The sequence below is a fragment of the Bombus affinis genome, unplaced genomic scaffold (assembly GCF_024516045.1).
Source record: "Bombus affinis isolate iyBomAffi1 unplaced genomic scaffold, iyBomAffi1.2 ctg00000437.1, whole genome shotgun sequence".
Classification (NCBI taxonomy): domain Eukaryota; kingdom Metazoa; phylum Arthropoda; class Insecta; order Hymenoptera; family Apidae; genus Bombus; species Bombus affinis.
In genome coordinates, this window is record NW_026109095.1 from 80,253 (window position 1) to 94,288 (window position 14,036).

A 14,036-nucleotide genomic window follows, 5' to 3' on the forward strand; every position below is an offset into this window, starting at 1 on the left:
GACTGCTCGACGACTGCTCGTCGTTCGCACCGGATCGCGGGAGTTGTCGTCGCGCCGCTGATGCTTGCGAATCTGTTGGGGATTCAGTCGTGGATCTGCACTCCTGTCCGATTGGTACTTCGGTACTCGGGCAGGGACCTGTAATTTCACGTCCTCCGTAATCCTGTTCGGGCCCGCGGGGGTGGGCCCCACTGTTCAGTTGGGGCCATGCCTTCGTAATCCTGTTCAGCGGCCCCTCCCCGGGTTCCACATGTTCAGTTGGAGTGTGTTAAGTTGCCGGCCTATGTGCTGGATCCACGGCTGGATCACCAGCGGATCACTGGCATCATCGGTCGGCGCCATCGACCGCGACTCGTATAAGTTTCGAACGGCGAAACAGGAATCGAGTTATGGTCAATATTTGGGCTTTCCGCTAATCCTTCGGGTTATCCGGTGCACGGGGGTACGTCGCGTAAGTTTGTTAGTTCGTTCGTTAACTTCATTTTCTTTCATTCGTTCCAAGTTAGATAAATGTGTCTTTGATACCGAATGCTGCCAATAGGGATACCAATTATTGTACAATATTTGTACTGATCTATGTAATCGGTGTGTGGGAGATAGCTGTGGCGTTATGTATGCTTTGCTCCACATTTGTAAAGATTCATGTAAGCGCTGCGTTGGAGATATGTGTTTCGCAGTTAGGGAACGAAACAACTATTTCTTTACGCAGGCCCATGGTCAAGTAGAGTCGTAACTCGACATTCTGCCAATGGGTTGAATGTCGAGATCGATGTATAAAGATAAATAACCCATGGGCGGGTCTCTTGCGTAGTCACCTCCTCGTGGTGAGACCTGGTAATTGGCATCGTTTTCCAAAAAATTAATCCGTTGATTAATCTTTGGAGAACGATACCAAGCTAAGAACTACGCACCAGTCCGGTTTGGATCTCCAAATGCCGCGAACAGAATTTTGGATGATCCAGACTGGGCTGCACCGTGGGACACCGTTGGACACCGTTGGACGACGTTGGACACCGTGGGACACCGCGGGACAGCGGGGGACGCTGTGGAATGCGTGCTTTTTAGCCTTAATTAATCTTAAGATAGATACCTATGTTAAGTGCATTGTGAGCTCATTCTGTACAACGATACTTATCCATCTTGGAACGAAAAATTGTACCCGCGATTTGTCGATTCGTGATCGCTCAGTTGTTTCAAACTGTCGCGTGACGTACTCGCTCGTGCGTATTCCGGGTACGTGCGGGTCAACGTGCACTGGAAAACTCTTTGGTTTCGTAAGGCGGCCCAAGCACACCTCAGTCTTGGTGACTGCTCGACGACTGCTCGTCGTTCGCACCGGATCGCGGGAGTTGTCGTCGCGCCGCTGATGCTTGCGAATCTGTTGGGGATTCAGTCGTGGATCTGCACTCCTGTCCGATTGGTACTTCGGTACTCGGGCAGGGACCTGTAATTTCACGTCCTCCGTAATCCTGTTCGGGCCCGCGGGGGTGGGCCCCACTGTTCAGTTGGGGCCATGCCTTCGTAATCCTGTTCAGCGGCCCCTCCCCGGGTTCCACATGTTCAGTTGGAGTGTGTTAAGTTGCCGGCCTATGTGCTGGATCCACGGCTGGATCACCAGCGGATCACTGGCATCATCGGTCGGCGCCATCGACCGCGACTCGTATAAGTTTCGAACGGCGAAACAGGAATCGAGTTATGGTCAATATTTGGGCTTTCCGCTAATCCTTCGGGTTATCCGGTGCACGGGGGTACGTCGCGTAAGTTTGTTAGTTCGTTCGTTAACTTCATTTTCTTTCATTCGTTCCAAGTTAGATAAATGTGTCTTTGATACCGAATGCTGCCAATAGGGATACCAATTATTGTACAATATTTGTACTGATCTATGTAATCGGTGTGTGGGAGATAGCTGTGGCGTTATGTATGCTTTGCTCCACATTTGTAAAGATTCATGTAAGCGCTGCGTTGGAGATATGTGTTTCGCAGTTAGGGAACGAAACAACTATTTCTTTACGCAGGCCCATGGTCAAGTAGAGTCGTAACTCGACATTCTGCCAATGGGTTGAATGTCGAGATCGATGTATAAAGATAAATAACCCATGGGCGGGTCTCTTGCGTAGTCACCTCCTCGTGGTGAGACCTGGTAATTGGCATCGTTTTCCAAAAAATTAATCCGTTGATTAATCTTTGGAGAACGATACCAAGCTAAGAACTACGCACCAGTCCGGTTTGGATCTCCAAATGCCGCGAACAGAATTTTGGATGATCCAGACTGGGCTGCACCGTGGGACACCGTTGGACACCGTTGGACGACGTTGGACACCGTGGGACACCGCGGGACAGCGGGGGACGCTGTGGAATGCGTGCTTTTTAGCCTTAATTAATCTTAAGATAGATACCTATGTTAAGTGCATTGTGAGCTCATTCTGTACAACGATACTTATCCATCTTGGAACGAAAAATTGTACCCGCGATTTGTCGATTCGTGATCGCTCAGTTGTTTCAAACTGTCGCGTGACGTACTCGCTCGTGCGTATTCCGGGTACGTGCGGGTCAACGTGCACTGGAAAACTCTTTGGTTTCGTAAGGCGGCCCAAGCACACCTCAGTCTTGGTGACTGCTCGACGACTGCTCGTCGTTCGCACCGGATCGCGGGAGTTGTCGTCGCGCCGCTGATGCTTGCGAATCTGTTGGGGATTCAGTCGTGGATCTGCACTCCTGTCCGATTGGTACTTCGGTACTCGGGCAGGGACCTGTAATTTCACGTCCTCCGTAATCCTGTTCGGGCCCGCGGGGGTGGGCCCCACTGTTCAGTTGGGGCCATGCCTTCGTAATCCTGTTCAGCGGCCCCTCCCCGGGTTCCACATGTTCAGTTGGAGTGTGTTAAGTTGCCGGCCTATGTGCTGGATCCACGGCTGGATCACCAGCGGATCACTGGCATCATCGGTCGGCGCCATCGACCGCGACTCGTATAAGTTTCGAACGGCGAAACAGGAATCGAGTTATGGTCAATATTTGGGCTTTCCGCTAATCCTTCGGGTTATCCGGTGCACGGGGGTACGTCGCGTAAGTTTGTTAGTTCGTTCGTTAACTTCATTTTCTTTCATTCGTTCCAAGTTAGATAAATGTGTCTTTGATACCGAATGCTGCCAATAGGGATACCAATTATTGTACAATATTTGTACTGATCTATGTAATCGGTGTGTGGGAGATAGCTGTGGCGTTATGTATGCTTTGCTCCACATTTGTAAAGATTCATGTAAGCGCTGCGTTGGAGATATGTGTTTCGCAGTTAGGGAACGAAACAACTATTTCTTTACGCAGGCCCATGGTCAAGTAGAGTCGTAACTCGACATTCTGCCAATGGGTTGAATGTCGAGATCGATGTATAAAGATAAATAACCCATGGGCGGGTCTCTTGCGTAGTCACCTCCTCGTGGTGAGACCTGGTAATTGGCATCGTTTTCCAAAAAATTAATCCGTTGATTAATCTTTGGAGAACGATACCAAGCTAAGAACTACGCACCAGTCCGGTTTGGATCTCCAAATGCCGCGAACAGAATTTTGGATGATCCAGACTGGGCTGCACCGTGGGACACCGTTGGACACCGTTGGACGACGTTGGACACCGTGGGACACCGCGGGACAGCGGGGGACGCTGTGGAATGCGTGCTTTTTAGCCTTAATTAATCTTAAGATAGATACCTATGTTAAGTGCATTGTGAGCTCATTCTGTACAACGATACTTATCCATCTTGGAACGAAAAATTGTACCCGCGATTTGTCGATTCGTGATCGCTCAGTTGTTTCAAACTGTCGCGTGACGTACTCGCTCGTGCGTATTCCGGGTACGTGCGGGTCAACGTGCACTGGAAAACTCTTTGGTTTCGTAAGGCGGCCCAAGCACACCTCAGTCTTGGTGACTGCTCGACGACTGCTCGTCGTTCGCACCGGATCGCGGGAGTTGTCGTCGCGCCGCTGATGCTTGCGAATCTGTTGGGGATTCAGTCGTGGATCTGCACTCCTGTCCGATTGGTACTTCGGTACTCGGGCAGGGACCTGTAATTTCACGTCCTCCGTAATCCTGTTCGGGCCCGCGGGGGTGGGCCCCACTGTTCAGTTGGGGCCATGCCTTCGTAATCCTGTTCAGCGGCCCCTCCCCGGGTTCCACATGTTCAGTTGGAGTGTGTTAAGTTGCCGGCCTATGTGCTGGATCCACGGCTGGATCACCAGCGGATCACTGGCATCATCGGTCGGCGCCATCGACCGCGACTCGTATAAGTTTCGAACGGCGAAACAGGAATCGAGTTATGGTCAATATTTGGGCTTTCCGCTAATCCTTCGGGTTATCCGGTGCACGGGGGTACGTCGCGTAAGTTTGTTAGTTCGTTCGTTAACTTCATTTTCTTTCATTCGTTCCAAGTTAGATAAATGTGTCTTTGATACCGAATGCTGCCAATAGGGATACCAATTATTGTACAATATTTGTACTGATCTATGTAATCGGTGTGTGGGAGATAGCTGTGGCGTTATGTATGCTTTGCTCCACATTTGTAAAGATTAATGTAAGCGCTGCGTTGGAGATATGTGTTTCGCAGTTAGGGAACGAAACAACTATTTCTTTACGCAGGCCCATGGTCAAGTAGAGTCGTAACTCGACATTCTGCCAATGGGTTGAATGTCGAGATCGATGTATAAAGATAAATAACCCATGGGCGGGTCTCTTGCGTAGTCACCTCCTCGTGGTGAGACCTGGTAATTGGCATCGTTTTCCAAAAAATTAATTCGTTGATTAATCTTTGGAGAACGATACCAAGCTAAGAACTACGCACCAGTCCGGTTTGGATCTCCAAATGCCGCGAACAGAATTTTGGATGATCCAGACTGGGCTGCACCGTGGGACACCGTTGGACACCGTTGGACGACGTTGGACACCGTGGGACACCGCGGGACAGCGGGGGACGCTGTGGAATGCGTGCTTTTTAGCCTTAATTAATCTTAAGATAGATACCTATGTTAAGTGCATTGTGAGCTCATTCTGTACAACGATACTTATCCATCTTGGAACGAAAAATTGTACCCGCGATTTGTCGATTCGTGATCGCTCAGTTGTTTCAAACTGTCGCGTGACGTACTCGCTCGTGCGTATTCCGGGTACGTGCGGGTCAACGTGCACTGGAAAACTCTTTGGTTTCGTAAGGCGGCCCAAGCACACCTCAGTCTTGGTGACTGCTCGACGACTGCTCGTCGTTCGCACCGGATCGCGGGAGTTGTCGTCGCGCCGCTGATGCTTGCGAATCTGTTGGGGATTCAGTCGTGGATCTGCACTCCTGTCCGATTGGTACTTCGGTACTCGGGCAGGGACCTGTAATTTCACGTCCTCCGTAATCCTGTTCGGGCCCGCGGGGGTGGGCCCCACTGTTCAGTTGGGGCCATGCCTTCGTAATCCTGTTCAGCGGCCCCTCCCCGGGTTCCACATGTTCAGTTGGAGTGTGTTAAGTTGCCGGCCTATGTGCTGGATCCACGGCTGGATCACCAGCGGATCACTGGCATCATCGGTCGGCGCCATCGACCGCGACTCGTATAAGTTTCGAACGGCGAAACAGGAATCGAGTTATGGTCAATATTTGGGCTTTCCGCTAATCCTTCGGGTTATCCGGTGCACGGGGGTACGTCGCGTAAGTTTGTTAGTTCGTTCGTTAACTTCATTTTCTTTCATTCGTTCCAAGTTAGATAAATGTGTCTTTGATACCGAATGCTGCCAATAGGGATACCAATTATTGTACAATATTTGTACTGATCTATGTAATCGGTGTGTGGGAGATAGCTGTGGCGTTATGTATGCTTTGCTCCACATTTGTAAAGATTCATGTAAGCGCTGCGTTGGAGATATGTGTTTCGCAGTTAGGGAACGAAACAACTATTTCTTTACGCAGGCCCATGGTCAAGTAGAGTCGTAACTCGACATTCTGCCAATGGGTTGAATGTCGAGATCGATGTATAAAGATAAATAACCCATGGGCGGGTCTCTTGCGTAGTCACCTCCTCGTGGTGAGACCTGGTAATTGGCATCGTTTTCCAAAAAATTAATCCGTTGATTAATCTTTGGAGAACGATACCAAGCTAAGAACTACGCACCAGTCCGGTTTGGATCTCCAAATGCCGCGAACAGAATTTTGGATGATCCAGACTGGGCTGCACCGTGGGACACCGTTGGACACCGTTGGACGACGTTGGACACCGTGGGACACCGCGGGACAGCGGGGGACGCTGTGGAATGCGTGCTTTTTAGCCTTAATTAATCTTAAGATAGATACCTATGTTAAGTGCATTGTGAGCTCATTCTGTACAACGATACTTATCCATCTTGGAACGAAAAATTGTACCCGCGATTTGTCGATTCGTGATCGCTCAGTTGTTTCAAACTGTCGCGTGACGTACTCGCTCGTGCGTATTCCGGGTACGTGCGGGTCAACGTGCACTGGAAAACTCTTTGGTTTCGTAAGGCGGCCCAAGCACACCTCAGTCTTGGTGACTGCTCGACGACTGCTCGTCGTTCGCACCGGATCGCGGGAGTTGTCGTCGGGGGGTCTTCTTTAGCGTCTAAGTTGTACTCAATGTTAATGCATGGGGCCATCACTACGTATCCGAGAGTTACTTGAATCGTCGTCGAGATCGTATCGGATAGTAACTCTCCGTCTCGACGATGCCGTCGAGGAAAACTATAATGGGTGGGTCTAAGGACATGAGATCCTCGGATTCGTCAAAGAAAGCTTTCGTTCCAAAGGTGAGGGAAATTAGCGCTGTTGCTAATTGGTCGATCTCCATATCGGCGTTTTGAAAGAGATGCTGGCCGCCCTTGAGGGGAGGTTGTTGACGGGGGCATCGTTCGTGGAAGATAGGCTTCTCCTATCGTCCCGTAGTTGCAACAAGGACTGTTTGTCTAAATGAAGAACTTTGCTTGACTAAATCTTAAGATTTATTGCGGGTCCTCAAGTTAGCTAAACATACTGCGGAGGTATATTGACATCTGGAGATCATCTTACCCGAAGGATAGGATCTGCGTGTGGCGAGCCACGGAACAGAAACCTTTGAAATATTTACTGCCACGTGTCGCTACGGCTATTTCTTTAAAGGAGAGGTATAGAGTTACTCTGTGCCTTTGTTAGATAAAACGTTCATCCCTTGACCGCGGCTACGTTCGGCGACTGGTTGTCGCCTCGAGCCCAAGCTCACTATCATAAACCTCGAACAATCGGAGCGACATTTGTTTAATCTAAATTACGACATTACGGTATTCCCGAGAATCCAAGGAGAGGTTCCGGTGTTTTTCCATCTCCGACATATATTTACATGTATGAAATTGTGAGCGATTTCATGCGCAACAAAGTATTATAACGAAATATCTTAATGTTGCTAGGAAGGCTGGAAATATTTTTTAAAATTTAATTCATTGCAATTGGAATTAGTGCTGGTGATTGTTCGTTCTTAGAACCATAACTTTTAGAATTTATTCGACCGCGATATTTTTACTTCAATCTTTTAACAGTAATGTAGAATTTTATAAATATTCGAATTTCATTTGCATGAAACAAAAGTTTCGTCACGAAACAAAGACATCGTCACGTTTGTAGCAAAAATTCTGCAAAAAATGACTTATGCACATACCTTTCGGTTTATTATGTTGCAAAGCACTATGTTGTTGTAGAAAATAACAGATACTGTTAAAAGTTAAAAGATAAAGCAAGTGATTGTATAATAACCGGGGTTTCTCTCATCTTAGTTATTCCAAATGAACTTTTCAATTTTTAATTCAGTTTAAATTCAGTTACTTAAAATTCTTGTTTCCAACGTAACCCTAGTTTCGATTAAAAGATACACATGATTCTCTATATTTGCTAAAATTTAATCAATAGTAATTTGATCTATTATTGACCATTATTAATAGTTTATTTTTCATAAAATGTTTCATAAAATGTTCTCGTTTTAAAGATGTCTCTTTCTTCCATATACCAAATCCAGTAAATGAGTTTGTTTCAGATTTATCAATTTACAGAAAATACGTTTCAGTTACATATATGAACATTTCACAGCATATTAAATATGTATGCTAGATGCCCAAATGATTTTACTTCCATCGTCTGATTGTTCAGGCTTCTTCCCGTTTTCCCATTTTTAAAAGAAGAATATTGCGGTCACGTTGGAGTATATAACTTTTCGATATCTTCATAAGCTTAGTACAACGAGTCGTATGTCTCTTTTGCAAAACTCTAAATTGTATATACAGTGTCAGTACTTTCATTTCCTTTCTGTGGTTCCAAGTTAGACATATGTATCATTGATACCGAATGTTGCCAGTACGGTTGCGAATTATTGTACAATGTTTGAACTGATCGATGTAATTGTTTTCGCAGATTAATCAGTTGATTAATTTTCAGAAAACAACTACATTGATAAGTACAAACATTGCACAATAATTCGATACCAAGCTCAGAATCACGCTAATACAGTCCATTTTGGATTACGAAAAGCCACGAAGAGAATTTTGGATAATCTAAACTGGACTGCAACGTGGGACGACATTGGACACCGTGGGACGACATTGGACACCGTGGGACGACATTGGACACCGTGGGACGACATTGGACACCGTAGGACGCCGTTGGACACCGTGGGACGCCGCTGCACACCGTGGGACTCCGCTGGAAACCGTAGAACACCGTTGGTCCAGTGTAGATCACCAAAAAACGCGAAAAGAATTTTGGATGATCTAGACTGGACTGCAACGTGGGACACCGTGGGATACCATTGGTTCAGTGTGGATCTCCAAATGCCGCGAAAAGAATTTTGGATGATCTACACTGGACTGCAACGTGGGACACCTTTGGTTCAGTGTGGATCTCCAAAAGCCGCGAAAAGAATTTTGGATGATCTACACTGGATTGCAACGTGGGACACCATTGGTTCAGTGTGGATCTCCAAATGCCGCGAAAAGAATTTTGGATGATCTACACTGGACTGCAACGTGGGACACCACTGGTTCAGTATGGATGTCCAAAAGCCGCGAAAAGAATTTTGGATGATCTACACTGGACTGCAACGTGGGACACCATTGGTTCAGTGTGGCTCTCCAAATGCCGCGAAAAGAATTTTGGATGATCTACACTGGACTGCAACGTGGGACACCATTGGTTCAGTATGGATCTCCAAATGCCACAAAAAGAATTTTGGATGATCTACACTGGACTGCAACGTGGGACATCGTTGGACACCGTTGGTCACCGTTGGACACCGTTGGACATCGTTGGACGACGTTGGACACCGTTGGACATCGTTGGACACCGTTGGACATCGTTGGACACCGTTGGACACCGTTGGACATCGTTGGACACCGTTGGACATCGTTGGACACCGTTGGACACCGTTGGACACCGTTGGACATCGTTGGACACCGTTGGACGACGTTGGACATCGTTGGACACCGTTGGACGACGTTGGACATCGTTGGACACCGTTGGACACCGTTGGACATCGTTGGACACCGTTGGACGACGTTGGACATCGTTGGACACCGTTGGACATCGTTGGACACCGTTGGACACCGTTGGACACCGTTGGACATCGTTGGACATCGTTGGACACCGTTGGACACCGTTGGACACCGTTGGACATCGTTGGACGACGTTGGACACCGTTGGACATCGTTGGACACCGTTGGACACCGTTGGACACCGTTGGACACCGTTGGACATCGTTGGACACCGTTGGACGACGTTGGACATCGTTGGACACCGTTGGACGACGTTGGACATCGTTGGACACCGTTGGACGCCGTTGGACATCGTTGGACATCGTTGGACACCGTTGGACATCGTTGGACACCGTTGGACACCGTTGGACACCGTTGGACATCGTTGGACATCGTTGGACACCGTTGGACATCGTTGGACATCGTTGGACGACGTTGGACACCGTTGGACATCGTTGGACACCGTTGGACACCGTTGGACACCGTTGGACACCGTTGGACATCGTTGGACACCGTTGGACGACGTTGGACATCGTTGGACATCGTTGGACACCGTTGGACATCGTTGGACATCGTTGGACATCGTTGGACATCGTTGGACATCGTTGGACATCGTTGGATATCGTTGGACACCGGGGGACACCGTAGAATGCGTGCGTTTTAGGCTTAATTAATCGTAAAGTAGATACCTATGTACAGTGCATTGTGAGCTCATTCTGTACAACGATACTTCTCCACCTTGGGACGAAAAAAGAATAATCTCGTCTCTCTCCAGTCGCTTACCACACTGGAGAAATTGTACTCGCGATTTGTCGGTTCGCGATCACTCAGTTCTTTCAAACTGTCGCGTGGCGTACTCGCTCGCGCGTATTCCGGGTGCGTGCGGGTCAACGTGCACTAGATAACTCTTTGGATTCGTAAGATGGCACAAGAACATCTCACTCTTGATGACTGCTCGACGTTTGCATCGCGTCACGGGAGTTGTCGTCGCGCCGGTAATGATTATGATTCTCTTGGTGATTCAGTCGTCGATCTGCAGTCCTGTCCGATTGGTACTTCGTTACTCGGTCAGGGACCTGCAATTTCACGTCCTCCGTAATCCTGCTCGGTCCCGCGAGGGTGGACACCACTGTTCAGTTGAGGCCATGCCTTCGTAATCCTGTTCAGCGGCCCCTCTCCGGGTTCCACTTGTTCAGTTGGAGTGTGTTAAGTTGCCGGCCAATGTGCTGGATCGACGGCTGGATCACCAGTGGATCACTAGCATCATCGGTCGGCGTCATCGACCGGGTCTCGTGTAAGTTTCGAACGGCGAAACAGGAATCGAGTTATGGTCAATACTTGGGCTTTCCGCTAATCCTTCGGGTTATCCGGTGCACGGGGGTACGTCGCGAAAGTTTGTGAGTTCGTTCGTTAGCTTCATTTTCTTTCATTAGTTCCAAGTTGTATAAATGTGTCTTTGATACCGAATGCTGCCAATAGGGATACCAATTATTGTACAATATTTGTACTGATCTATGTAATCGGTGTGTGGGAGATAGCTGTGGCGTTATGTATGCTTTGCTGCACATTTGTAAAGATTCATGTAAGCGCTGCGTTGGAGATATATGTTTCGCAGTTAGGGTACGAAACAACTATTTCTTTACGCAGGCCCATGGTCAAGTAGAGTCGTAACTCGACATTCTGCCAATGGGTTGAATGTCGAGATGGAGGTATAAAGATAAATAACCCATGGGCGGGTCTCTTGCGTAGTCACCTCCGCGTGGTGAGACCTGGTAATTGGCATCGTTTTCCAAAAAATTAATTCGTTGATTATTGTTTGGAAACCGATGCCAAGCTAAGAACTACGCACCAGTCCGGTTTGGAAAACGATGCCAAGCTAAGAACTACGCACCAGTCCGGTTTGGATCTCCAAAAGCCGCGAAAAGAATTTTGGATGATTCAGACTGGATTGCAACGTGAGACACCGTGAGACGACAACTAGTACTATCACGGACAACATAAGGCACCTCTACAGAAACATCCTTACTTGTCCTTGCTCCAGACACCATTGAGGATACTACATTCATAACATAGGTAGCGGCACTCCGGAGCGAAGTTCCCAACGGTTTTTATCCTGCGGCTCGCAACACAAAGACTCTATCCTTCGAAGAAAACGACGGCCAGATGTCGATACACGTTCACCGAATATATTTTCAGTTAGGACCCGGACCCGCTATAAATCTTAGGATTTGCGTAGCCAAAGTTCTTTAAAGGGACAAATAATCTTTGTCTCAACAGTCCCTACACATAGCATCCGCTACGGGGAAACACAGGAAATCTGCTTTTCCTGACGTACGACGCTCCGCGTTAGCAACTTTCTCTCAATGGTGCCTTACATCCATTTCCAGCGACCAACACAGAATTTAGTCAATTAACAGCGACGTCCATTTTCCTCACTTTCCGAACCAACACTTTCCTGAACGAATCCAACGATTGCGTATCCTCAGACGTAACGCACCGAGCTCGAACTTTTAACCGCTAACCGATAATCGTATAACGCGTCCTGCGCAGAAAGGTATATCGTGAACCTATATAAATAAAGAAATTAATAAATAATTACCGTTGAAGAAGGTGGAGTTATTCTTATTCTTCTTTTACACCTATCACGCACATCGCATCAACTCACAGAGATAGATACATACGTATGTTAAGTGCATTTCGATTCCATTCCATTTTGTACATCTAGCATGTCTTTTGCTAACGAAATCATTTCATTTCTGAGCGTTGCCGCTATACCGGAGCCGGACAACCCGGGCATCACCTAGGGCTAGGGCTATAGAACGGTCGGGGAGATAGCCGACGGGGTCTGGCAGGGTTGGAAATTTGAGGGACGGGGTTGGCGCGGGTTGGGAAGTAGTTCGACGGGGTTTTCGAGGGTTGGGCAGTAGAGTGCCTGGGTTGGCGAGGGTTGGAAATTTGAGTGACGGGGTTGGCGCGGGTTGTGAAGTTGGGTGGCAGGTTCGGGTTGGTAACTTGAGTGACAGGGCAGGCTCGTGTAGGTAATTCGAGTAACGGGACAGGCAAGGGTTGTTGTTGTTGTTGTTGTCGTTGATGTTAATTGTTAATTCGAGTGACGGGACAGGTTCAGGTTGGGGTTAGGTTGGGGTTAGGTTGGGGTTAGGTTGGGGTTAGGTTGGGGTTAGGTTGGGGTTAGGTTGGGGTTAGGTTGGGGTTAGGTTGGGGTTAGGTTGGGGTTAGGTTGGGGTTAGGTTGGGGTTAGGTTGGGGTTAGGTTGGGGTTAGGTTGGGGTTAGGTTGGGGTTAGGTTGGGGTTAGGTTGGGGTTAGGTTGGGGTTAGGTTGGGGTTAGGTTGGGGTTAGGTTGGGGTTGGGGTTAGGTTGGGGTTAGGTTGGGGTTAGGTTGGGGTTAGGTTGGGGTTAGGTTGGGGTTAGGTTGGGGTTAGGTTGGGGTTAGGTTGGGGTTAGGTTGGGGTTAGGTTGGGGTTAGGTTGGGGTTAGGTTGGGGTTAGGTTGGGGTTAGGTTGGGGTTAGGTTGGGGTTAGGTTGGGGTTAGGTTGGGGTTAGGTTGGGGTTAGGTTGGGGTTAGGTTGGGGTTAGGTTGGGGTTAGGTTGGGGTTAGGTTGGGGTTAGGTTGGGGTTAGGTTGGGGTTAGGTTGGGGTTAGGTTGGGGTTAGGTTGGGGTTAGGTTGGGGTTAGGTTGGGGTTAGGTTGGGGTTAGGTTGGGGTTAGGTTGGGGTTAGGTTGGGGTTAGGTTGGGGTTAGGTTGGGGTTAGGTTGGGGTTAGGTTGGGGTTAGGTTGGGGTTAGGTTGGGGTTAGGTTGGGGTTAGGTTGGGGTTAGGTTGGGGTTAGGTTGGGGTTAGGTTGGGGTTAGGTTGGGGTTAGGTTGGGGTTAGGTTGGGGTTAGGTTGGGGTTAGGTTGGGGTTAGGTTGGGGTTAGGTTGGGGTTAGGTTGGGGTTAGGTTGGGGTTAGGTTGGGGTTAGGTTGGGGTTAGGTTGGGGTTAGGTTGGGGTTAGGTTGGGGTTAGGTTGGGGTTAGGTTGGGGTTAGGTTGGGGTTAGGTTGGGGTTAGGTTGGGGTTAGGTTGGGGTTAGGTTGGGGTTAGGTTGGGGTTAGGTTGGGGTTAGGTTGGGGTTAGGTTGGGGTTAGGTTGGGGTTAGGTTGGGGTTAGGTTGGGGTTAGGTTGGGGTTAGGTTGGGGTTAGGTTGGGGTTAGGTTGGGGTTAGGTTGGGGTTAGGTTGGGGTTAGGTTGGGGTTAGGTTGGGGTTAGGTTGGGGTTAGGTTGGGGTTAGGTTGGGGTTAGGTTGGGGTTAGGTTGGGGTTAGGTTGGGGTTAGGTTGGGGTTAGGTTGGGGTTAGGTTGGGGTTAGGTTGGGGTTAGGTTGGGGTTAGGTTGGGGTTAGGTTGGGGTTAGGTTGGGGTTAGGTTGGGGTTAGGTTGGGGTTAGGTTGGGGTTAGGTTGGGGTTAGGTTGGGGTTAGGTTGGGGTTAGGTTGGGGTTAGGTTGGGGTTAGGT

At 48.6% G+C, this 14,036-nt stretch overlaps 1 protein-coding gene across 6 annotated transcripts in view; it reads left to right on the forward strand.

The window, feature by feature from the left end:
* Window positions 1-10,200, forward strand: part of LOC126928007 (uncharacterized) — a 61,295-nt gene extending 51,095 nt beyond the window's left edge. For 2 of the 6 annotated variants that reach the window (XM_050743961.1, XM_050743960.1), the window contains exon 3: window positions 9,317-10,174. In XM_050743961.1, coding sequence (XP_050599918.1) covers window positions 9,317-10,174 — 858 coding nt within the window. Of the gene's footprint in view, window positions 1-8,728; window positions 9,006-9,316 lie in introns of those variants that run through there. The other 4 variants (XM_050743959.1, XM_050743957.1, XR_007716166.1 and 1 more) reach the window with 3 other exon arrangements.
* Window positions 10,201-14,036: the final 3,836 nt, after the last annotated feature.